Raw genomic sequence first — 24,665 nt, forward strand, 5'->3', positions numbered from 1 at the left:
GGTCTGAACGGCAGTGTACATTGTATATTTCCATCTTGTGATCTTTTAGGATATTGTCACTAACGAATTAAAATACGCTGTATTATTGCAACTATAGGTATAAATAAGGTCTTCACCAACTTTGATAAACTGGACTCTTCTCAGCAATCCAGAGTCATAAGTCAACCCCAAAAGACTCATGATGGAGGAGAGATGTTTACATCCAGAGAAAGAACTGAGTTTGAACCCATATTGAAGCAAACTACCTGCTCTTTTTCTTTTTCTTGTTTGGTTTTGTTTCCTCTTTCTGATTGTTCATTCCATCTGATACAATCTTTCTTTATAACCTGACTAATGCCTAATGTGAAAGTATTTGCAGATAACTATACTTGATTGTATGCCGCCATGGGGGGAAGGGAGGGAGGGAGAGAGAATTTGAAACTCAAGGAATTGTGGTAATGAATCTTATAAACTAAAAGTAAACAAATTAATAAAGACCCCCCCCAAAAAAAAAAAGAAAAACATAAGGTCTTCACTTATAAATGCTTGACCAGAAGGATTGATGAAGTTAAGCCAAAGACTGAATTTGGCTGCTGGGCTAGAGATTCCCTACTTTTTTGCTTTATTGAATCAGTTGATCTGATAGAAGTAAAAATTGAGATTTTACCTTCAATTGATGGTCTGACAATGGAATAATAGAGCATTTTATTGTAAAAGTGTATCTGCTGCCAAAGTGGTGTTTTGTAGTGGAGTATTTCCAAAAATCTGCATTGGAAGGGACCACTGACTGTTTAGCCTAATTCTGCCTGAACAAAAATTCCTTTTATATCATATCAGACAGGTGGTCATTAAGTCTTTGAATAAAGATTGAGAACTAGAACTCACTAGCTCCCAAGGTAGCACATTCCACTTGATAGCTCGCAAAATTTGAGTTAGCAGGGATCTCACAGACCAACCCTTACATTGAGTCTAAATCTGCCTCTGTAACTTCTGCTTTGATTTCTGCCCTTTGGGGGTAAGGAGAACATGCCTCTTCCACCTGAAAGTTCTTCAGGGACTTCAAGATAGTTACCATATTCTCCCTAAGTTTTCTCTAAGCTTAACATCTGTATGCTTTACAGTTTGTAATCATTTTCTGGGCACATGGAGAGAGTCTATGGCAGAGTAGACAAAGTGGCTTTGGCAAAAGGAAGACCTGTGTTCAAGCATGCTACAGTGCAGATTCCTGTTTCATTTGGGTTTGTACTAGTTGGCCACTAAGATCTCTTAGAATTCTCAAATCCTACCTCTGAATTGGATAAAATGCTCTCAGATATGTGCTTATTTTGAATAATACTACCAACCCCAAATTGTTAGTGCACCTTGTTTTAGCTGAGAAATTTCCACCTATGTTCAAATTTTCTGTCACCAAATTTGGAACAGCCAAAAAGGAAAATTGTATCATCTTGCTGTGCCACATTTGTACCACTCCCAGTAAAAGTAATCTCTAAGCTTTTATGGAATGGAGTGTGAAAGTATTGTAGCTATTTCAGTGACTAGCAACTTGGCAGTGACCCAGGTAGGTAGTAGAAAGAACTTCTAATACATCTTCCCCTCCTTTATGCTCCCTTCTTTGATGCTGATTTTCATTTAATTTTAACTAAATATGTGAATTGGCTGGGATGCATATGGTATGTTTTTCTCCATGTCAGTATTTTCTTAGCAAGTTAATAATGGATTTGGTTTATTTAATATAACCTGTTTTCTGACTTTTTCTTCCCTTCCCCATTCCCCTCAATTATATTTTGTATTTCTGTCATCATTTGTACCTTCACCCTTTCTGATACTAACATACAGAAAGGCTGTTGTGTATGAAAGCACTTGGAGGAAGAACATAAGGTATTTACTAAAAGCAAAGTGTTTCTGTTTTATTTATACCTTTCTTTTGTTTTTGGACACTTCATCTACAGGTAATCTCAGTTATGCATATACATACATATAGACGTACATACATAGAGAGAAACACACAAAGTGAATATTTAAAACACAAGTAGCTTCTAAACTCACTTTATCCTTAAACCATTGAAAATGAAAGCATTCAAATTAATATTCTTATTTTAAATTAATTCACTGGATTTCTCCATCTCTGAACTTTTCCCTGTTTATATGTTATTGCCCACTGTAGGAGGTTCATGTCTCCATGGTAGATAGATGCAGTACCTTTTGTAGGACCTTGTTATCAAAATGAGCTTGAGGCATATATCTTTGACTGGTATATTAAGTTATTCAGAGTGTGGTTGGTAATATTGTTTTGGTTTTGGTAGCAAGCAGTTGTTGGTTTGATTTAGGTGATTCTTGGGATTCAGGAGAGACCAGGTTTAAATCCTAACTCTGACACTTTAACAGGTATATGTCCAGTGGTAATATGTTTCCCCTTTGAGTCTCTTCATTTAGGTGTTGTAGGGCAAATGCTTTATAAACTCTAAAGGGCTGTATGAATATGTTTCCTAAACTCAATTACACTTTTATAGCTACTTAATCTAGCTCATTCTGACCTAATTTAGTTATATTCTGACAATAGTAATTCTTACCTTGATAATGGGAATAATAGAGTAGATGATTAAATGTTTATAGTAGTAAGACAGATACTTAAGCAGTAAAAAGATTATTAAGCAGCTAAGACATGTCAACATGGAAAACATAATTATTCAAACTAATCTAGGATTTGAATTTTCCTAATTGCAGTGGCATCTAAAATGTTTCATAGATTAATGGGTTAGCTCCCCATTTCTGGTTGTTGGCACTCATTTATACAAATACGGTAGATGATTTTGTAATCCACAGATAAGAATCTGACCACAAATGAAATATACTTTTATTCGATGTATTATGCTAATGAAATAAATATTAACAAATTGGTTTTATTTTATGCAAGATTTTCATTTATTTTAATTGTATATCAAGGTAAAAGGTTCATTTTTTTCTTGCCCTTTAAGTTGGACATAAGTGAAAGTTTAATAAAAGTTAAGGTTAAATTTAAATATCATACTATATCTCTGAAGTCTACAGGTAGTACACTATGAATTTAGATTGTTTTGATCAGAATAGCTACATCCTTGGAATTGTAAGCTTTCCATAGGGCTTTTCTGGAAAATTTATCATTATGGTCTATTACAGTTAGATCTTGACATATCACCAATTTCTCTAAAACAGAATTGAATCATGCCTATTTACTACAACAGAAAGTATAGTACATATGGACTTGGAGAATTTGATGAGTATGAATCATAGGTTAGGTGTTTATTATGTTAGCCAAATAGGTTGTCTAGCCTTCTTTCTCTATATTGTAAAGTAAAAGTTTTGCACTAACTCTAAGGTCCCTTACAATTCTTATTCCTACCAGATGGGTAACTCATTTTTGGAAAAGTTTTTTGCTTCTAAAGGTCAAGATGAAATTCTCTATTAAGTAATTAAGAGATAATGGTTCAGCTACCTACTTTCCATTCTTCCAGCTGGATAGTTTCAGACTTTCAAAATGAGAGTGAAATAATGAGTTTTGCCTCTTCTATACCTCCCTATTCCTACATCCAACCTGAGCTCTGTTCTCCAAAGGGAAGAACTCTTGGGGACTTTCACTTATCTTCATTTAGCCTGGGATTCTCCTTACCCTCTATTTTTGTGGGAGATCTCGCTGTCATTTGGGTATTTAAGCTTAATTTTTTCTTTTTCTTTCAAATAGAATTTTTAAAGCTCCTAATTGGACTGCCAGTAATTGGCATTTATCTTTGCTCTTCTCCTTTTTTTTTTCTGTCTTTCTGGGACAACTGTAAAGAAAGTTTCCATCCCTCACTCCAAGATAGTTTTTCCTTTAGAAACTCCATTTTTACCCCCCATTTCTTAGTTAGACCTGCTATCTATAATCTCATATATTTCAACCCAAGCTCCCTAATTCCATTCCAGATTGCTAACCCCATTGCCACTTCTAAATTTTCCTTCTACCATTTTCACCTTAGCAGTTTTTCCTTTGGATTTCTTACTATGCCGTTTTTATCACCCAATTCCGATCCCAGTGGCCATTATCTATTGACGCCCAGTATATTTTCCTTCTTTCCTTAGTGAGGATTTCCACCCCAAATCCTGCTATCGTCTTTGGGCCTTCGGCTTCACTTATCACTGACAAGTGTTTCGCATTCATGAACTCTGAAATTCCTTTATCTGATCATAATCTTTTATAACTTCATATTTCTTTATGCCTCATGATCTCCAGCTCTATTCCTTTGGCTGCACGACCACAGCTTGCTCTAACCCTCAGTTCTTTGTCAGGTCCCTTCATTAGCTACATCCTGTTCCCTTCCCAATCTCAGCCCCTTGGTGAGCCAGTTTAACTCTGCACAACACTTGACTCACAGATTCTTCACTCTCGTCTTTTCACACATCTTGCTTTGCTGAAGGAAATTATGAAATTCATTACAAATTTGTCACTTTATCTCAGCTGGGCCTGCAATGCAACAAGCAAGTTCTCATGCCTCCTTCAGCCTCTTACAACAACCCTTCTCCACCTCTCTTCTAAAGATCTTGCCTATTCTGTGAAAAAATCAAGGCCATTTCCTTCATCATTTCTTATAGCATTAATAGTATTGCAGTACATTCATATACCATAATTTGTTCATCCATTACCCAACTAATAGACACCTTCTTAGTTTCCCGTTCTTTTTGACCACAAAAAGATCTGCTATAAATATTTTTTGCATATTCATATTTACAAAAGAGATCCTTTTTTTTTACTTTGGTCTTATAGATAACAGATCTAATAGTGGTGTTGTTGGGTCAGAAGTTACACCCAGTTTAGTAATTTGAGGGTTGTAGTTCTGATTATTTTCCCAGATGTTTGGACCAGTTCATGGCCTCACCAGCTATACCTGTTTTCTCTCAGCCTTTCTTTTTAGTCTTTTTGTTTGTTTTTATTTTTGGTTAACTTTGCAGATATGATGGATATGAGATGAGCTCTCTGAATTTCACTAACTTGCATTTCTTTAATTTTTAGGGATTTGGAACATAACTTTTCCTGCCTTGGATTTTTTCCTCTGAAAACTTCCTTTTCATATCTCTGGAACACTTATTGATTGGGAAATGACTCTTATTCTTATACATTTGAATCCATTCCCTCTTGCAAATGAGATTTTATCAAAGAATTTGCTGCAGAGATTTTTTTCCCCGTTAACCTGCTTTCATTATTTTACCAATGTTTGTCTGTCCAGAACTTTAATCTAGTTCTGTTCCTCCTCCACATCTCTTCTCTTTTCCTTGCTTAGAGTCTAGTCATAGTTTCCTACCCTTTCTTTCTTTACCTCTTCAAAGTCCATTGTCCATGGTTAGAATTTATTTTGTTTATGACTAATCTCTTCCTGAATTTACCCTCTTATTTATTCTCCATTTTACTCTCTCCTTCTATTTCTGGTCCCAACTGTATGTGAGTGCTTCCATTCTTTGACCACAGATAAAAGATAAATTTCATGTGTCCCATCTACTCCTTCATCCTTGTTTGTATAATCCCCTACTTACATGTGAGATAATTTCTTCCACTCTTCCTTTCCCTTTTTTCTCCCTAGTGTATTCCTTTCCCTCTCCCATGCCTTTATTTCTTTTTTTTTTTTTGAGGGCAGTTGGGGTTAAGTAACTTGCCCAAGGTTACACAGCTAGTTTTTTCCCATGCCTTTCTTTAAAAAAAAAAATCACCAAAATGTAACAAAATCACTCCAAGGTCCTCTGTTTTATTTGATTCCCTCTATGACTCCTGATATTGTGTCTGGGACAACACTTATTTCCCCCATTAGAATGTTAAATGTTTCATCCTTTTTTAGTCCCTTCTGATTCTCTTATGTTTGTATTTCGAAGTTTCTGCTTAACCCTGTTCTTTGCACCAATAATGTTTGTAAGTCCTCTCTTCTATTAAAGTTGCATTTTCCCCCCTGTAGGTACATTCAGTTTTACAGAGTAATCCTTTGTCCTAAGCCTGTATCTTTTGCTTTTTAGAATATCATGTTCCAACTTCTGTTCCTTTATAGTGGTAGCTACTAAATCTTGTATGATTCTGACTGTGTCTCTTTAGCATTTGAATTCTTTCATTCCAGTTGTTATTTTTCTCTTTGTTCTGGAAGCTCTGCATTTTGACTGCAATGTTCTTGGGAGTTTTCATTTTGGGGTTTCTTTCAGGATATTACCAGTGGATTTTTTTTTTCTATTTTCTGTTTGCCCCCTGGGTCTAAGAAATCTGAGAAGTTTTCTTTCATGATTTTTTTTTCTTTCAAGAGCTCTTGAGTGGCATATGACTATGATGGAGTGCTATAAGAAATGATTAGGGGGGAGGATGGTGTCAGGAAAACATGGCAAGACCTATATGAACTGAAAACAAGTTAAGTGAACAGAACAGAAGGTCATTGTGCACAGTAACAAGCAATGTTCTAATGATACTACCCTGATGAATATAGTGATCCAAGACAGTTCCAAAGGACTCATGATGAAAAAATGCTGTCCACCTCCAAAGAGAGAAATAGTGAACTCTGAGTGAAAATTGAAGTAAAATTTTCTCTTTATTTTTCTTGCTTTTTAAAATATATACAACAGATACGGAAATATGTTTTGCATGATTTCATATGTATAATTGACACATTGCTTGCCTTTTCGATGAGTAGAAGGAGGAAGAGAGAATTTAGAACTCATATTAAAAAGAAAACAATGCTAAAAATAAATAATAGATATAAATAATAACTACCAAGAGGGGGAAAAATCCAATGAAGGGGAAAAGGGGGTTTAGAAAAAGATGGAATAAGAAGAGGTTATGGTCCAACCAGAAAATATCAGTTTGTAATCAAGGAAGTGTAACGTTTATGGGTAATGGTGAACTTAGGCTGCTCAGGCTGGCCATACCTGTAAGCTTCCCATGCACCCAAAGCTGTTTAATCACTGCTGTCCGTGTTTGAGTTTTGCACACTCCTGACCTGAGTTTGGGTCTGGGTAACAGCACTATGGACTTTCCCCTGGTTGGATCTTCATTAGATTATTGCTGGCCTCAAATACTGTCTACTAGCTGGATGTCTCTGCAAGTTTAGAATGACGGAATTAATTGTAGGCTCCCTTGGGTCCTGAGCTCCTAACCTGGTTATTCATTTGTAGTCTTCAGACTAGACTGATGGCTGGATCTAAAATCCAAGGGTCAGAGCCACACAGTGACTGCTTACTAATGTTCTGTTTCTGCTCTTTGCCCAGTATAGTTTTAGGCTCCCAAATGTTCTGCCCTGGACCGTCAGGGTACAAGTCCCTTCCCAAGTCCATGCTGTATCTGTAATTCCGTTCTAGAGTTTGACAGGCATGCCATTTGGCACCTGTTCCTGTGCCCTGCACAGTTATAGGCTCTTCTGTACTAGATCTTAAACCCTTTATTGCCCTGGTATATATCCCCAAGCCCCATCTCAGTCCCTAATAAAAGGTTCTTTTTTCTGACTTCCTGGCTAGACCTTTATTCACATGGTCTGGAAAAATGACTCACTGTGAATTTTCTGTGTATTACTTATCAGAACTTGGTTTAGTGTGTTTTCTAGGTCTTTGTGCAGTAGTTTAGAGGGGATTTGGGCTATACTGCATCCTTTCCTTGGCTGTTATGTTTGGTCTCAAGACTCAGTTCTAATCTCATCTTCTGCAGGTCTTTCCTGGCTGCCTCCGCTTCTAGAACCATCTCTTCTAATATTTCCTTCAGTTTGTTCTCTCTATCTTTTTAGGGACCTTGTTATTCATATGTTGCCACCCCATTAGACTGGCAATTTGCCAGGTCTTGGGGATAGACAATAGTGAAACAGTTGCTGCCCTCAAGGCTTAACAACATAATTGCAAAATGGAAAATGGGGGGGAAAAAAGGTAATTTCTGGGGCCTCTAGAAGTTCAGGAGAGGCCTCAAAAATGTGGGGTTTTTGTTTAAACTTTTTCTTTGAATTAAAACTTTATTAAGACTCTAAAGGTGGTATTTGTCGAAATTTTTTATCTAGCTTAAAATCAGAAACATGTTCCTTATTTTATCTGGTTTCTCAATTAAGATAGCTCTTGAGGAAAATATTAAACATACCATACTTCATTTTTAATCTTTTTTTCCCTTTGTCATTGAAACATTTTTTCATTAAAGTAGACAGAATCCTGGGTTTGGAGTTAGGAAGATTAGGTTCAAATTGTCTGACTCTAGACTGCTTCAAGTAACTAACTCCCTGTTTGGTGAGGCAGTTGCCTTACCAGGAATTTCCATTTCTCCCTTCTATGAGAGAAAAATCACAGATCCTTGGTGTATTTTCATGAAGCTAACTTTTGTTTCATTGATTTGTATCTGTCGTAATGTTACTCAAATTATTGGTTAAAGATTTTTGGCTTACCTAAGTTTTGTCTTTTTTGTAGTATGAGACATGTTATCTTTAGTCTCTGCTTTTAATATTCTCTAGTTTAAACTATGGAGGAGGACATTCATCACAATCTGAAACGGATCTTCTTCACAGACAGAATTATGGCGCTTCTCATCACCTTCCTGGATATGCTGCCACACATCATTCCACTGGTAACAGTTTTGTTGTCAACTCTGTCATGACTCCCCCCAGATTTCAGAAGGGGGTGGGTGGGAGTGCTGCTGTACATATTTTGAGTTATGAATATGGATGAAAAGAGTCATACGGAAAGGAAACTCGAGTAAATATAAGAATGAAAACTTTCTGTCATGCTGATGTATTAATAAAGACAATTACTAGATTTCAAAATATATATAATATTTAGAGAAATGAAGCTATAGGGGTTTTTTTGTTTGTTTTTGAGACCAGGTCTCCCTATCTTGCCCAGGCAGGAAAGCACAGTAGGCTACTCCCAAGCCTGATCTCACTCCTGATCAGCACAGAAGTTTTGACCAGCTGAGTTTCTGATGTGGGCAGATTCACTCCTCCTTAGACAGCCTGTTGGCTCCTGTTCACTCATCATCTTGGCACTGGATTTAACAGTGGACACCTTATAGGCTTTAACCCTGCTGCAGTTCAGAATCCCTGAGCCTGGGTCATATATCATCCTCAGCCTCTTCCACTGGACAGGGATTACATGTGGATGACATGAAGCCCTAAGAAACTGTAAAATTTTTAAAGTAAATTTTAATTTAATTGAAACTCAGGATTATTGGGTGTAATGGGAATGCAAATTTGGAAGATCTTCCCTGCCCCTAGGCTAAAGTGCACCTGAAGCCTGGGGAGGGAGGCTTGTTTTTCAGTAGATACTTTTTGATTGGCCAGTGAGTCAATAAGGTTGTTACATTCTCTGAGCCAGGAGAAGGCTATATAAGCCCTGATGTGAGGCTTTGTTTTGGGGGGCTCACTTTGAGAAGTGTTCTGTGATTTGATCTGGATTCTGGGAAGCCGTTGTCCAGGGCCCCCCCCCAGCTTTGAAAAACCCAAATTTGGAAACCCAGATGTTGACTGGGTATGGATGTAATGGCTGGACAGTTTGGAAAGCTGTCTACTTGATCTGTTTCTGTCTTGATAATTCTGTCTGTGTATTTTGAAGTTCGGGGTGCTGACCTTTTTTCCCCTGAACAAGGTAAACGATATATGTCTGACTGATTAAAGTAAGCTTGTTAACCCATTTTGAGTTGCTTTCCTTTAACAAAGCAGATCCAAGAACCTGTATTGCTAGCAGCCACCCTGGGAACGCTGGGGTGCTTGCCGCTACATTGGGGAAAATTTTTCTTTATTTCAAATTAATTGTAAACTTCAGGAACTTGTCTTTGTAAATGTGGGTGGAAATAATATGTATATTTATTTTTATAATATATTTTATTTTAACATGTAGGTCTCTCTGGAATATTTGATACTAATATGAACAGTGCTGGCACTAATACTAAAGAATCTTCAGTGATGAATTTCCTGTCTGCTATTGAATCCCAAACTACTCCAGCCACTTCTTCAGGAACTTCTCTTTTACCACAATTCAGGGCTCCATCATGGCAGACAGGTAATATTTTCTGAATTTTTAGGTTTTTCAGCAAACTAGTAACTTGTGATCCAACATAATTTTAAAATAATGTGTACAAAAGAATTCTGTCCATGACAAAAACAAAAATTTGGTATGGCCCTTTAAGAATCGTGTCAGGACTAGCTGTAACAAATCTTTATTACAAACCAGCAATCATAAAAGCTGTTACTAGCTAAGAAATAGAGTGATGGATCAGTAGAATATATTCGGTACACAAGACATAGTAGTAAATGACCATAGTAATCTGGTGTTTGATAAACCTAAAGACCCCAGCTTCTGGGACAAGAATTCACTGTTTGACAAAAACTGCTGGGAAAACTGAAAAACAATATGGCAAAAACTACATATAGACCGACATTTTCCATTGTATACCAAGATAAGGTCAAAATGAGTACATATTTTAGATATAAAGAGTAATACCATAAGCAGATTAGGAGAGCATGGAATAAGTAGTTTACCTGACTGATCTGTGGAGAAGAATCTATGACCAAACAAGAGATAGCATTATGAGATATAAAATGGATAATTTTGGTTATGTTAAATTAAAAAAGGTTTTGCTCAGACAAAAGCAGTACAGCCAAGATTAGAAGGAAAGCAGAAAGCTGGGAAACAATTTTTTATAGCAGATGTCTCTGATAATGCCTCATTTCTTAAGTACATAGAAAAATGAGTCAAATTTATAAATAAGACTACAAGTCATTCCCCAATTGATAAATGGTCAATGGAAATGAACAGGCAGTTTTCAGATGAAGAAATCAAAACTATTTATAGTCATATGAAAAAATACACTATTTATGGCGTCAGACACTTAACACAAAAACTAGCCATGTGACCTTGGGCAAGTCACTTAACCCCAATTGCCCTCCAAAAAGCAAAAAAAAAAAAAAACACCTTTACTTTGGGGTGGCCAAGTGGTGCAGTAAGAGTGCCGGCCCCAGAGTCAGGAGACCTGGGTTTGGTTCCGGGTTCAGATACTTAACACCCACACAAAATAACTGGCCATGTAACCTTGAGCAAGTTACTTAACCCCAATTGCTTGGGGGAGGCCAGGTGGTGCAGTGAGTAAGTGCACTGGCCCCAGTGTCAGGAGACCTGGGATCAGTTCCGGCCTCTGATACTTGGCACCCACACGAAAATGATAATAATAACTGGCTGTGTAACCTTGAGCAAGTTACGTAACCCCGATTGCTTTAAAAAAAAAAATGCACTATTGATTAGAGAAATGCAACTAAAACAACTGAGGTATCACCTCACATTTATCAGATTGGCCAATATGACAGAAGAGGAAAATGATAAATGTTGGAGAGGATTTGGGAAAATTGAGATGCTAATGCACTGTTGGTGGAGTTGTGAACTGATCCAGCTCTTCTGGAGAGCAATTTGGAACTATGCCCAAAGGGCTATAAAACTATGCATACCCTTTGACCCAGCAATATATATCACTACTAGGTCTGTATCCCAAAGAGATCAAAAAAAAGGGGAAAGGACCTACTTGTACAAAAATATTTATAATAGCTCTTTTTGTGGTTGTAAAGAATTAGAAACTGAGGGGATGCCCATGAATGGAGGAATGACTGAACAAATTGTCGTATATGAATGCAATGGGATGCTGTTATGCCATAAGAAATTACAGGCAGACATTTCAGAAAAACCTTGTGAAAGACTTACATGAAGTGATGATGCAAAATGGATTGAGCAGAACCAGGAGAACACTGTCCACAATAGTGGCAATTTTGTACAATGATCAGTTATGAATGACTTAGATCACTGTATTGCTGAGAAGAGCTAAAATTCAATGTTAATCCTTATGTGATACACACACACACACAAACACAAACACACACTCACCCACTCACCCTGAAACAGACCTTCTTTCCCCAAAAAAGAAAATGTACCTCTACTTAAAGTCTGAATAACAAGCTTCAAAATGATTTTTTTACATACTGAAAGCCTGAATTTTAATCTGTCACATAAAAAGACTTTGGGGGGGGGGAAGCTTTTCTACAGTATTACTTTAATAAGATGATGAGAAAGTGTAGTTCAGGCATTTTATTCGAGGAACTTGGCTACATTTCTTTTATTCATAACTTGATAATATTTGCACTATTTTTATTTTAAAATTCATAATCTAGTTGCCAAGTTTAAAAAACCTTAAAGATACCAAATATTTTTATAAATATTAAGAAAAAATGAGATAAAACAGGAGGGGAAAAAGCTCACACAAATTATAAATCTGAAATGAACTCATTTTTAGAATAGCACCTTGTGATAGCTTTGCTTAATGAAATGATTGTTTTGTATTTTGGGAAGTATTTTATATAACATACAAAAATTAATCTTCTATAGCTTTTTGCTATGCTACACACAAAAGCCCACAAGCAGAAAAATAAATTAGATCAAGTCTTTTCTACTTAGAAAAGTGCTGCTTCTCCTAAAGGGAGAAAGAAGCTAGAACCAAACACTACTAAAGGGGGGAGACACACACACACACACACACACACACACACACACACACACACTGTATAGATATATCAGATATATACACACATATCCATATACACACACGTGAAAATTTACATAATTTTAAACTTGTCACATCACTACCAAAAATATTCAATCTTTTAAATTATATGCAACAAACCTTTGAATGCTGCCTATAAGAAATTCTATGTTCTGCCAGTTTTTATGGTGTTAATAATATTATATATATTCTCAAGGCACATTTTCTGTGAAATCCCTGCTAGAACAAGAATTCCTTAGGCCACATGTGTGATAAGTGTTCACTCAACCTTTGTTTAAAGATGCTTGAGAAGAGAGAATTCAGTGACTCGAGAAAATATTTCCATTCTGTTTAATGCTTTGAAAAATCTATTAAAATTACTGATTGGGCACTGGTAGGTAACTCAGTATAACTATGAAAAAAATCTCACTGTGCATATATTCTGGGATTCAAAGGCCTAGAACCTGAATTCAGTTCTACTATAAGCTTGACACTGATTACAACAATGATTTTTTAAATTAAAAACTTAATAAAAGTAATTTTATTCTTTATAATATAAGAATTTCTAAAATTAATATAAAATATAGTTACAAAGAAAGTATCAATTATCCTTTGAAATAAGTGAAATGACATTGCTGACACTAATTTGCTTCCAGAGGGAGGAAGCAGAATGATGTCTATTTAGAATCTCCTATTATATCTTATAGGTTTGCTGTTTACCACTCCCTTTTTTCTCACATCTCTTTGCATTTCTATACAACATATCTATCTAGGGAATATGCAAAGGAATACATAAAGAATCTTTTGGCCTGGAGATCTGATATGAGGAATCCCTTGCTATCACATGTCATAATCTGCCTTGTTTTACTAGATAAACTCTGGGGAGTTGCCTACAGTGCATAAAGGTTAAGAGACTTGCCCAGGTGTTTAAAAAAAAAAAAAAGTGAACCCTACTCTTCTGACTCCAAAGCCCAGTGTTCTCTTCACTGTGCCATGTTGCTTTGGTTTTAGGGCATTCTGGTATTAATGACAATGTAATCTATATTGTAACCTAGAATCACATAAGTATAATTTTTAATTAATTTAAGTTTCAATTACTGTTGCCTTACTGTGTAGTCTATTTATACAGCTATCTTAATAATTAAAAACTAATCGTTAGAGTACCTGTTGTTGCTAGTGGTCTGCTAGACATTTTCTCATCTTTGTAAGAAGGAAGCACTTTTTGACATTTAACAGAAGAAGGGGAATTGAAATAGAGGTGAAATATACATGTTAGGGCCATGGATTATTTCCTAAGCATATGCTTTTAATATTTTCTTAGATTTTTATGACTGTCATGCATATCTTGTAATATTTTTTTGCTAAGTAGTAATAAATTTAACATTTAAAATGTAAGAAAAACATATGTTTTGACAACAGAAACCTTTTAGCATTTTAAGCTTAATATTTAAAATGTATTTGTCGCTTAGACTGTGGGCATCTTAATATTAGTTTTTAATTTGGCTAGATACTTTGTATTTTGCTTTTTTGGAGGGGGGAGGGCAGGGCAGTTAGGGTTAAGTGACTTGCCCAAGGTCCCATGGCTAGTTTTATGTTAAGTGTCTGAGGCCAAATTTGAACTCAGGTCCTCCTTACTCCAGGGCCAGTGCTGTATTCACTGTGCCACCTAGCCGCTCTGGCTAGATTCTTTTTGAAGGTGAAAATGTGTACCAATATAAAATGTACTTGGCTTTATAATTTTTTAATTACTCTGGAAAAATAGGTGAATTCCAATTTGATACCCATTCATGTGAACTTAAAATTGCATATATGGTTTTATGATTTAATAAAACTTTAAGTACTTTTGGATAATGAATTTTAAGGTTCCTTAATTTTCAAGAATTATTCCTATCAGTAATTTTTTTCCTTATAGGCAAGGATGTGAGGTATATGTGAGAATTTTTCATTGCTATCACATCTGTACTACATATGTTGATATTTGTTTGTACTTTTTTTTTACAATTTTTTTTCTCCTCATAGGTATGCATTCCTCAACAACAACTGAGCTGTTTGTTACTGGAGCTTTGCCAACCACTGGAACGTTTCCATCAACATCCACACTTTCCACTTATCAGCATCCCAACACTTTCAGCAGTAGAAACTTTGCTGCCACCCCACCTCTGACACTTCAAGATTCAACTTTCAATAATACTTCAAATGGTATTTTAAATCCTCATGATCCTTTACTACAAATCAAGACTTCACAGGGTACTATTCCAACCGCTTTGGCATTTGACCGCCTCGGCAGTTCTGTGTTAAGTACCAGTATACCACCTCAGTCTTCTACATATCGTTCAGCTCAAGAGTCTGCACCCCATCTCTTACAACCTCAGTTTAGCTTGCTGTCTTCCCCCCTTGGAGGAGCCCAGCAAGCTTCTCAAGCCTATAGCTCATCAGTTTTTACTGGTTCTACTACATCCATTGAAAGAGTTCTTCGTGAATGTAGTGTTATTAAACACCATCAGCGGCCTTCAAATACTCAGTCTATTCAGACACAACTGACTGGTTCACAGCATTCCTTACCTAGTTATTTTTCAAATGCAAGTGTAGCTGATTTTCAGGATACAACCAGGCAGCCATCTTTATCTTGTAACTCAATTGGAGATTCTACTCAGGTGAGCAGTGGAGGACCACAACAGAAGACCTCCCAGGTCTCAGTGGGACTGGCTCAGTCTTACCCATCTACAATTCCATCACCCAGCTATCTTCCTACTTCAAAAGTAAAAAACTGTTCTGCAAAGCAACCACCAAGGTCAACTAAGACCCCCAAACCTCAAAGTGTGATGCCTCCTGTGCTAAAACAAAGCTATTCCAAATCTTTACACAACCAGAGTTCTGTAATATCAGGCCAAGCACAAATTTATTCTACAGCTCAGCTACCTAGCCTTTTATCAGTTAGCCAGTCCCAAAATTATGCTTCCACACAGTCACATAATGTGCCATCTATTGTTCATTCACAGGTGTACACACACAATAAAGCTGAGAAGTTGCCACCGTTGTATAAAACACTGACTTTTTCTGGGCAATCTCAAACAGTAACTTCTGAAAGTCAGACAATTAGCTATTCCTCTGATCAACAACAGGTTTTATCTTCAATGACAAATGAGAACTACTCTACTCAAACAAGAGATATGTCTTCAGTTAGCCAGTCTCAGAGCTATTCTTCTGGTCACTCTCAGGGTTTATCTACTGTCAGTCAATCACAGGTTAGTTTCTCATCTCAATCACAAGTTTTGTCAGCTGGTAGCCCTTCAGAAAACTATACTTCAGGTCAGTCTCTAACATTAACATCATCTTCTCTTCCATTTTCTTCTTCACCTCAAGTCCAGAATTTGCCAACTTCTAGTTCAACCCAGAATTATATTTCTATGCATTCTTCTCAAAGTACTCAGACCCAAGGATCATCATCACCACAGTCACATAAATTTTTGCCAACTGCCCAGTCATCTCCTTTTGCATCCCCTGTTCATTCACAAACCTTACAAAATAGTAGACCTTCCTCTGATACAAAATCTTACACTAAAAGGAAACCTGAATCTACTATGTATACATCCTCAAAACATGAAGATGATTTTCCAGTGCAAGATTTACAAGTGTTACAGCAGCCAACATCTCTTGAATCACCAACCCAAAGGTTGCCTGATGGAGAAATTAATACTCAAGATCCCGCCTATAGAATTTCAAAGGCAGATGATAGATATCCTCAGAGTGTAATTAGAAGTAATTCTTGCCTTGAAGATCAAGTGGTTGGTGTTAGTCTACAAGAGCAAGAAAAGGAGGAAAGAATGGTCAGCTCTATGACACACCTAACTCAGTCAATTGGGCCAATGCCTAATGTGTCAAGCCATGATATTAAGAAAGCATCTAATTTAATGCAGACTTCACAAGTAAACACAAATACAAAAGAATTAAACCAGCAACATCCTCTTCTGCCTAAGGTTCATGAAGTACAGGTCCAAGAACAACATAGTCAGGCCATTCACCCTTCACCACAGATTCAAATTCAGACTAATGCTTTAAGACAAGTCCATCAACTACCCTTGTCTAATTCACAGGTACTTCTAGAGTCTGGGTATGACTTGCAAATTTTTCAGCAGTCAATTTTACAGGCAGGCTTAGGTCAAGCAAAGGTATCAACACAGATACAGCCTGTTCAGAGTTCTCAGCAAATAGTACATCCATTCCTTCAAATGGATAGCCCTGTTATTCAGAGTAGTGGTGGACATTCTCAGCAGCAGCTTCATCCTCAAAATTCTGAAGTTATTAAAATGGATCTCTCAGAGTCTTCTAAACCATTACAACATCTGGCAACAAAAGGCATTTTTAATCAACCAAATCAACATGATTCGAAGAATCAGTTTGTTTCCCTTGGTTCCATATGTTTTCCAGAGTCAATACTTCTCAGTGATGAGAGAAACATTTTATCAAATGATGAAATTTTAGCAGCTACTGCTGCTGCTTGTGGGGTTACATCATCTGATTTTGCCAAATCAACTGCAAGTGAAACACTTCCAACGGTTGAGAATGGTGATGACTCCAAATCCCATTTTCAGCAATCAGCAGACATTAGGCGTGTGACTCCAGACTTCCACTCCCTGACAGCCATGGTTGGAAAGTCAGAGAATCTCAATAATATTTCTTTAAATGGAGGCCAAATTACTATAAACCTTTCATCCATACCTATAATTCATTCAAAGAATTTGAACGTTGATCAAAAGCATCTTGAAACTCCTGATCAAAATATCACCCCCTCAACAATTGAGGAGCAGCAGCAATGCTCTGATACTGTGAATAAAACCTCTCATATCACTAATGAATCTGAAGAAGACAATGAAGTCCCCACTGATGGCCTATTAAATAATAGAGACCAAGAGTTTGTTACTAGTAGTAAAAGTCTAAGTGGAGAAAGTGCTGTTTCAGAGAATGAATTTCATATGGCTAGTGACAGTAGTGCTACAGGACCTCAGAATAAAGCCTCACTTCCTCTAATGGCTATGGCACAACCTGGAGATTTAATCGGTGTCAAGGCTGAAGAAAATGAACAAGATATAATACAATTCAACCTTCAGAAAAAAAGACTGACAGGAAAAGGGCTAATGAAGGAGGATGATAACAACAGTAACCAGAAACAGGCAAAATGGCCCCCACAAAGTAAACGTCAGAATTCCAGGGGCACAGATGCAAGCTTGCCGTTTTCTTCTTCTGGTTCAGAATGTTGTCATGACGGCTATCAGCATCAAGAAAAGATGAGACAGAAGATCAGAGAAGTTGAAGAGAAGCAGCCAGAAGTGAAAACAGGATTTATTGCCTCTTTTTTAGACTTTCTGAAATCTGGACCCAAACAGCAGTTTTCAGCCCCTGCCGTACGAATGCCAAATCGGACTCGGCGGCCAGGGACCCAGGTTGTTCGTGCACCTTGCCACACCCAACTCCCAAAGACTTCATCTACTTCACCTGCAGTGTCTGAAGCTGGGGGATTTAGTCCTTCTAGAAAAATTGATGAACTCAAGAAAAACTTTGAAGCTTTACCTTCATTTTCTTCTGATGATGAAGATTCTGGAGGATGTAGTAATGATCTTCAAAAGAGCATCTCCACTGTTTTATCTACTTTGGATGATACTTCTGATAAAAAAAATAAGCCAGGTAAAATTTTACATTGGTAGTCATGGATTATAATTTAGCACTAGCATAACAATTTCTAGTGGGATTATCAATATTCAGCTTTTTTAATTACAGTAGGTACAGAGATGGGAATGGGATAGAAAATGTTGGTCTGTAGGTGACATGCATCTTAATTTGAATTGGATTTTTCAAGAGGAAGTTATTACCCTGCTAGAGTGGATGCTACATTGCTATTATCTTCCTTAAGGGTTGGGATGGAGGAATTTGGAGCGGGCTGGTCATAGCTAGCGCTTTCTTTCTTAGTAGCTTCTGAAATTGTCCCAGAAAAATTGGAAAATTCATTTGAAGTATTTGGAAAAGAACCTTGTCCTGTCTTAGGCAAGGCATTTGAGGTCTAGGTTGAAGGGAAGACATGGAACCATGTGACGGTTAAGGAAGGTGTGACTAGACAGGCCAGCAGGGTTACTAAGCTCACCAACAGGACAGCAGCTAAGAGCTTTCCTGGAGATGAGTTGAGGCCAAACCAGTTGATGTGATAAATGTGGTCACCAGAGTGTGGGTGGGCAAAAGTGTGTGTATGTGTACGCATGCTCACATGTTTATTTGCATAAGACAGACTGAGGCTTGGTTAAGATTAGGACCAAAGATTGAAGAGGAGATAGAATATAAAGGGACTTTAGAGAAAGCTCCAACCAAATCTTTTTTTTTTTTTTTTTGCTTTTTGGAGAGCGATTGGGGTTAAGTAACTTGCCCAAGGTCACGCGGCTAGTTGTGTGTGTGTGTGTGTGTGTGTGTGTGTGTGTGTGTGTGTGTGTTAAGTGTCTGAGACCAGATCCGAACTCAGGTCCTCCTGACTCAGGGGCCGGCGCTCTACTCACTGCGCCACCTAGCTGCCCCCCCAAATCTTCTTATAAGAACATGTAGCAGTTGCTGCCTCTTTTTTTTTTTTTTAAAGCAGCTCAAGCATTTCCTTACTCAGGCTTGCTCCTGAAGTCCATAGACTTTAAGGGATCCCAAGCTTGTGGTGATCTTTCATAAAGCAAGCCTCATCATCTACTTAGTCATCCTGCCTATTCCCTGCCTGTCAGATGGCAGGATTTCTTTTGTAAGATCTGAGCATTCTGCTGTGGTTTGAGGATGCTTGTCACTCACCTGTTTCCCAGATGTTAGAAGATTCTGACAACCAGATCAGATGTAATGTTAGCAATTTCAGTGGGGTTTTTTTGTTTTTAAGTGGTGTCCTAAGAGTGAAACTGTCTATTGTGATGTACAGTTTCATTTCTCTGAGTTTGAAACAGTCTTTAAGTTACAAAAGTGATGCCTAATAACTGATGTTCTAAATCTCTTTGGACAAAGTTTGGTAAGTTTATATTTAAATATGTAAAAATATGTATCCTTGTGTAAGGACTATCTACTCAGAATCATTCTCTAATATCTCATTATAGCATAGAGAGAATCCTGGGTTATTGGAAGTCTGTACAGGTAGAGTACAAACTCTGGTAGATCCCACCAAATTGGAAAGTATGAAATTGTATATGTTAACCCAAGTACTAACCTAACATAATTCATAGAGGTTTACCATCATGTTGGCTATGAGCAGAATAATGAATTTTTCAACCTTTTCATATCATTGGGGGGGGGGGGTTAAATTTTTTTATTTTTTTTTTTTTAAAGAACATTTTTCTCTCCAAAGTAAATCCCTTTTTTCCTCCCCCCCCCAGAGAGTCATCCTTTTTGTTTTTTAAAAGAGTAAAAGTGAGAAGGAAAGAAAAAAAAAATCATCCAAACTAACCAGCACATAACTAAATCTGACAGAATAAGCAATATTCCACATCCGTACCCTTGCAAAGAAGGAAGGGAAGTGTTTCGTTTTTCTTCTTCTGAATCAAGCTTAGTTATGATCACATAATGTTGTTTCATTTTTTTTTTGTTCTGTGAATCTATGTTGTTATAGTACATTATGCATATTGTTTTCCTGATTCCATGGATGTCTTTTTTTATTAATTCATATGTCTTCTCTGTAGCCTTCATATACATTGTTTTTTAAAGTGCGATAATATGCCGTTACATTCCTATATCACAGTTTGTTTAGCCATTCTACAATCACTGAGTATTGGTTTTGTTTGCTGCTTTTTGCTATGATGCTATAGATAGATACTTAGGTGTGTGTGGATCTGCCTTTGATATCCTTGGATGTTTGCCTAGTACTGGGATCTCTGGGTCAGAAAAGCCTTGATAACTGTCAAGACTATCCAAAAGGCCATGGGGGGTTTTGGGTGTCAGTTCAGGGAGTACCTTGAGGAAAAGGAGTGGCAGCACACCTGCTGTGTATTGGCTCTCAGCAGCAAAATTCCGCTAAAACTCCCAAGTGCAAACCATATGAAAATGCAGTTGGGAAGTATTGAACAAAATAAAATGCAGTATAACATAGTTAATGTTTTCTGAGTCAATTTGCTGCGTGAGATCCATTTCTATTTGAGTCTGACACCACTGCAGTATATGATAACAGTCTATAAAGTGGCAGTATGGGTCAGTGGAAAGGGCAATGACTGGAGTCAAAGGACTAGGGTTCAAATTGCATCTCTTATGCTTGGTAACTAAGTGACCTCGGGCAAATCACTTAGTCTCCATGGACTTCACTTCCCTCTTCTACAAAATTAAAGGGGTTGGATTGGATGGCTTATGAGGTCCATTACAAATTTAAGTTTCTGATCTTAAAATTTGGAAATTTTAGTAAAGTAACTAAATTATTCACATTTCCAGCTTTATTTTCAGATTTTAGGAGAGAATTATATTAATAAAGTGTAAAAAAGCCAATGATGTGGATTTATTATAAAAGTGGGTTGTGAACTTCTCTTTTTTAAAACGTGTTTTTGGTTTTGTATCAGTTGTTACTTTATGTACCTCTCTCCTCAGTCTTTTCTTTTAGCAAAGGGGAAAAAAAGTTAAGCAAGAAGGTATTTGTACTTCTTAAGAGCAGAATTTTCAAGATTCTTCTTGATATTTTTAATGTAGGATTAATTCAAGTTTGTGCCTAACTGAATTCCTGAGACTATATATGAAAAACACTGGTTGAAATGATAGTTTCAAAGTGTTTTGAGTAATCTTGTGAAGTCTATAATCTCAACAAGGAATGATTATAATGAAAAGAAAAGTAGGATGCCTGTAGTATAGATAATGAGGAGAATGGCTAGATTTTCTCTTGTTAAGTTCTTCCTGGGATTCTGATTAGGGGTTGAGATAAAGTAGGCAGCCACCTAGGACAAAATACACAAGGAGAATACAATAAGAGTATAAAATTGCTTTTTATGAATGCAAACATTTGAAAAAGCAGAAATCTGGATCACATAAGTAGTTATTCTGTGGTGACATTTATTAGATAGAACAAAGAATGAAAACCTCTGTTGCAGGATCTCCAAATTGAGGACTGTGCACTTCAGGGGCTAAACACAGTTGGTAGGAATGTATGAAGAACATACGTCCCTGCAATCTCCCTATTCTTTTTTTTTTAATTTTTTTTGCTTTTTGGAGGGCATTTGGGGTTAAGTGACTTGCCCAAAATCGCACGGCTAATAAGTGTGTCAAGTGGTCTGAGGCCAGATTTGAACCCAGCTCCTCCTGACTCCAGGGCTGGTGCTCTATTCACTGCGCCACCTAGCCACCCCACAACCTCCCTATTCCTAATCATTGATTTCAACCAGAGGACCTTTTAATTGAGTGAATGTTGTAGCAGTTCAACTGGTCTTCGGCAGTGACACTGTGGACAGACTTGGAATGAGCCAGGGGCTTGCCAGTGGTGATCAGTATTCAGATGTGGCACAGCAAGACCGTCAGGGTAGCCTTCTATCTCTTCTGTACTTCTCCATCTAATTTGAATAGTTTTGGTTGGTGGTGATGATGATGATGATGGGAACAGATGAAAGCTCAGCAAGAGGCTGGGGCAGCAACAGTAGCCAAGGAGAGGTAGGTCGGAAGGTGAGTGGTAGGTGATCTATCAATCAACAAACATTTATTAAGTGTCTGACCTGTCCTGAGCAGTATACTGCACTAAGGCACTTGTGATTTAGCTGGAGGAAACAATGATAGGGAGTGGGGGGTGCCATTAGTAGCTGAGCAGATCTTGAATGGCTTCTTATAGAAGGCAGCACTGGAGCTGAGTCTTAAAGGAGGTGCTTGGAAGGTCAAAAAGTTTTTACTTATACACAATCAAAAATATTTGGAAACAATCATTTTAGGGTGTGATACACATTGGGAAGTTTGCAGAGCCTACTTAGAGCACACAAATGCCTTGTCCTGAATCTCTGGCATATTATATGATGCAAAAAAATTATTGAATTGTAATCTCTTTTACAGGTATATTCTGCCTTTGTGTTTTTCTCAGTACATTGCACAGTATGCATTGCTCACAGTGTATGTAAGTGAATAGTTAGTGTGGGTCTTTCTCCTAGAAAGGTCTACATATCATTGAAGAGGTCCTGTTTGGCTCGTAGGTGAATGGCCCCTCTTATCCAAAACTGGAGTCAATAACTTTCTTATTCCATGATTTAAGAGCCAAGAAATAGAATATCTTGTTTGTGAACAGCCAGGAGGCCATTGTCACTGGATCAAAAAGTACTTGGCTAGGAGTAAGATGTCAGAAGACTGGAAAAGTAGGAGGGGGCTGGATTATGAAGGACTTTGAATGCCAAACTGCATTTTGTATTTGATCCTAGAGACAGCAGGGAGCCATTCGAGTTTATTGAGGAGGCAACGGGTGTGATCAGACCAGCAGACTTCATATCAGTCCAAGTAGGAGGTGATAAGGGCCTGTACCAGACTGGTGTCAGTGTCAAGAGGGGAGAAGGGGTCTTGTTTGAGAGATCTTGCAAAGACAGAATTGACAGGTGTTGGTAACAGCATGGATTGGGGGGGAGGGAGATGGAGAAGGTGAGAGATAGTAAGGTGTCCAGGAGTACTTCTGTATTGAGAGCCTGAGGGACTAGGAGGGTGGAGTTGCTCTGTATAGTAATGGGGAGGGCTTGGGAAGAAAGATAATGAATTCTGTTTTGGACACGATTAGTTCAAGAGGTCTGCTGGGCATCCAATTTAAGGTATCTGAAAAGCATCTGGAGAAGTGGGACTGAAGGTTAGCAAAGAGGCTGGGGCTGGATAGTTGGATTTGAAAATATATAAGGAAACTGAGACCCAAGATCTCACAGGTAATATTTGGCAGAGCAGAGATTCAAATCTGGATCTTTTTACTCCAAGTCTAGTGTTTTTTTTTCCTACTGCTTAGGAGTATAAATTCTTCAAATATTTATTATGTATTCTTTACATAGACAGTGTATTAATAAAGATGTGAGTCTGCTGTGGAGTATCACTAGTGAATACCTTTCTGTTTCCCTCTCATCAAGGATGGCCTCTATGCATGAGTGGATTATCCTCATAAAAAATTATGTATAGATGAGAAAGTAAACATATGAGTTGGAAGTTATCAGTGATCTCTGCCACTGTTTTGAGTAACAAAGTCTGAGGGAGTGTGTGTGTGCGTGCACGTGTGCATGCTCGCATGCATGTGTACTTTACATGTCTTCTCCAGGTACCTTTGAGATTGTCCCTTGTGGCCCTCAAAATTGTAACCTATAGCATGGATCTTCTATATATTTGGTCTAGTCTAGTTGCTTTTTTCCATCTTGTTCTTATGTGCCAATTAGTTGTCTATTTGCATTGTTCTTCCAAGACATATGTACTAATAAATGAACGCTTTAGGTTTTGTCAGCACATTCGCTTTTTCTCTTCTTATTCTCGTATGTAGTGACTCCACTGTTGGATGTTGAAAAGAGTATATTTGAAAAGATCTGCAAGATTTTTATTCCTAATGTATATTTGGTCTTCTTGTTTTAGCTTTTAAATAACTTCAGAGTAACTTTGCGTAGCTGGGTCTCTTGCCAAGCCTTCTTGAGTGTTTTTTCCATTGCATCTCACTTTTTGAAATGGTGGCAGCTGCTCATAATCTACCAATATTCTCCTCTTCTTTAAGGTTTTACAAAGAGTCTGTATTCTAAACTGGTATTTCCCTTGGCTGCCATATTTCTTGTCAAGATGAGGTGTTAGGTGGCAGAGGTAGTTTCTGGGCTTTTGGTCTTCTTGTTACGCCTATTGACCTACATCAGTTAAATGTAAACAACCCAAACTTTTATTTTCATTAATGACTCTTAAATCACACTTATTTCTGAGTAAGTTAATATTTTATTGCCCTTTGGAATCTACTTCTTACTTCCAAGATGTTCTCCCTTACCCCTAACAGTGTTCTCACCCTAGAAATTCTCTTTACCAAAATCTTTAGCAATACTTCTTATTGTAGTAAAGAACTGGAAATAAAGTAGATGCCCATCAGTTGGGAATGGATAAACAAATTGTAATACATTAATATAATGGAGTATTTTATTTTGCTGTAAGAAAAAAGACATGGTGAATGCAGAGAGAACCTGCATAAACTGATGCAAATTAGAGTAAGCAGAGC

The 24,665-nt window shown here is 37.4% G+C and overlaps 1 protein-coding gene across 2 annotated transcripts in view; it reads left to right on the plus strand.

Annotated features, from left to right (window-relative positions):
• The window catches only part of QSER1 (glutamine and serine rich 1), a 92,294-nt gene that overhangs the window by 35,435 nt on the left and 32,194 nt on the right, over positions 1 to 24,665 (plus strand). For both annotated transcript variants that reach the window (XM_069091370.1, XM_069091369.1), the window contains 3 exons: positions 8,439 to 8,551; positions 9,820 to 9,981; positions 14,522 to 18,184. In XM_069091370.1, the coding sequence (XP_068947471.1) occupies positions 8,439 to 8,551; positions 9,820 to 9,981; positions 14,522 to 18,184 (3,938 nt within the window). The remainder of the gene's footprint in view (positions 1 to 8,438; positions 8,552 to 9,819; positions 9,982 to 14,521; positions 18,185 to 24,665) is intronic.

This window comes from Petaurus breviceps, unplaced genomic scaffold (assembly GCF_028583685.1).
Source record: "Petaurus breviceps papuanus isolate PSGF00001 unplaced genomic scaffold, PetGlider_PUasm1.0 188, whole genome shotgun sequence".
NCBI lineage: Eukaryota > Metazoa > Chordata > Mammalia > Diprotodontia > Petauridae > Petaurus > Petaurus breviceps.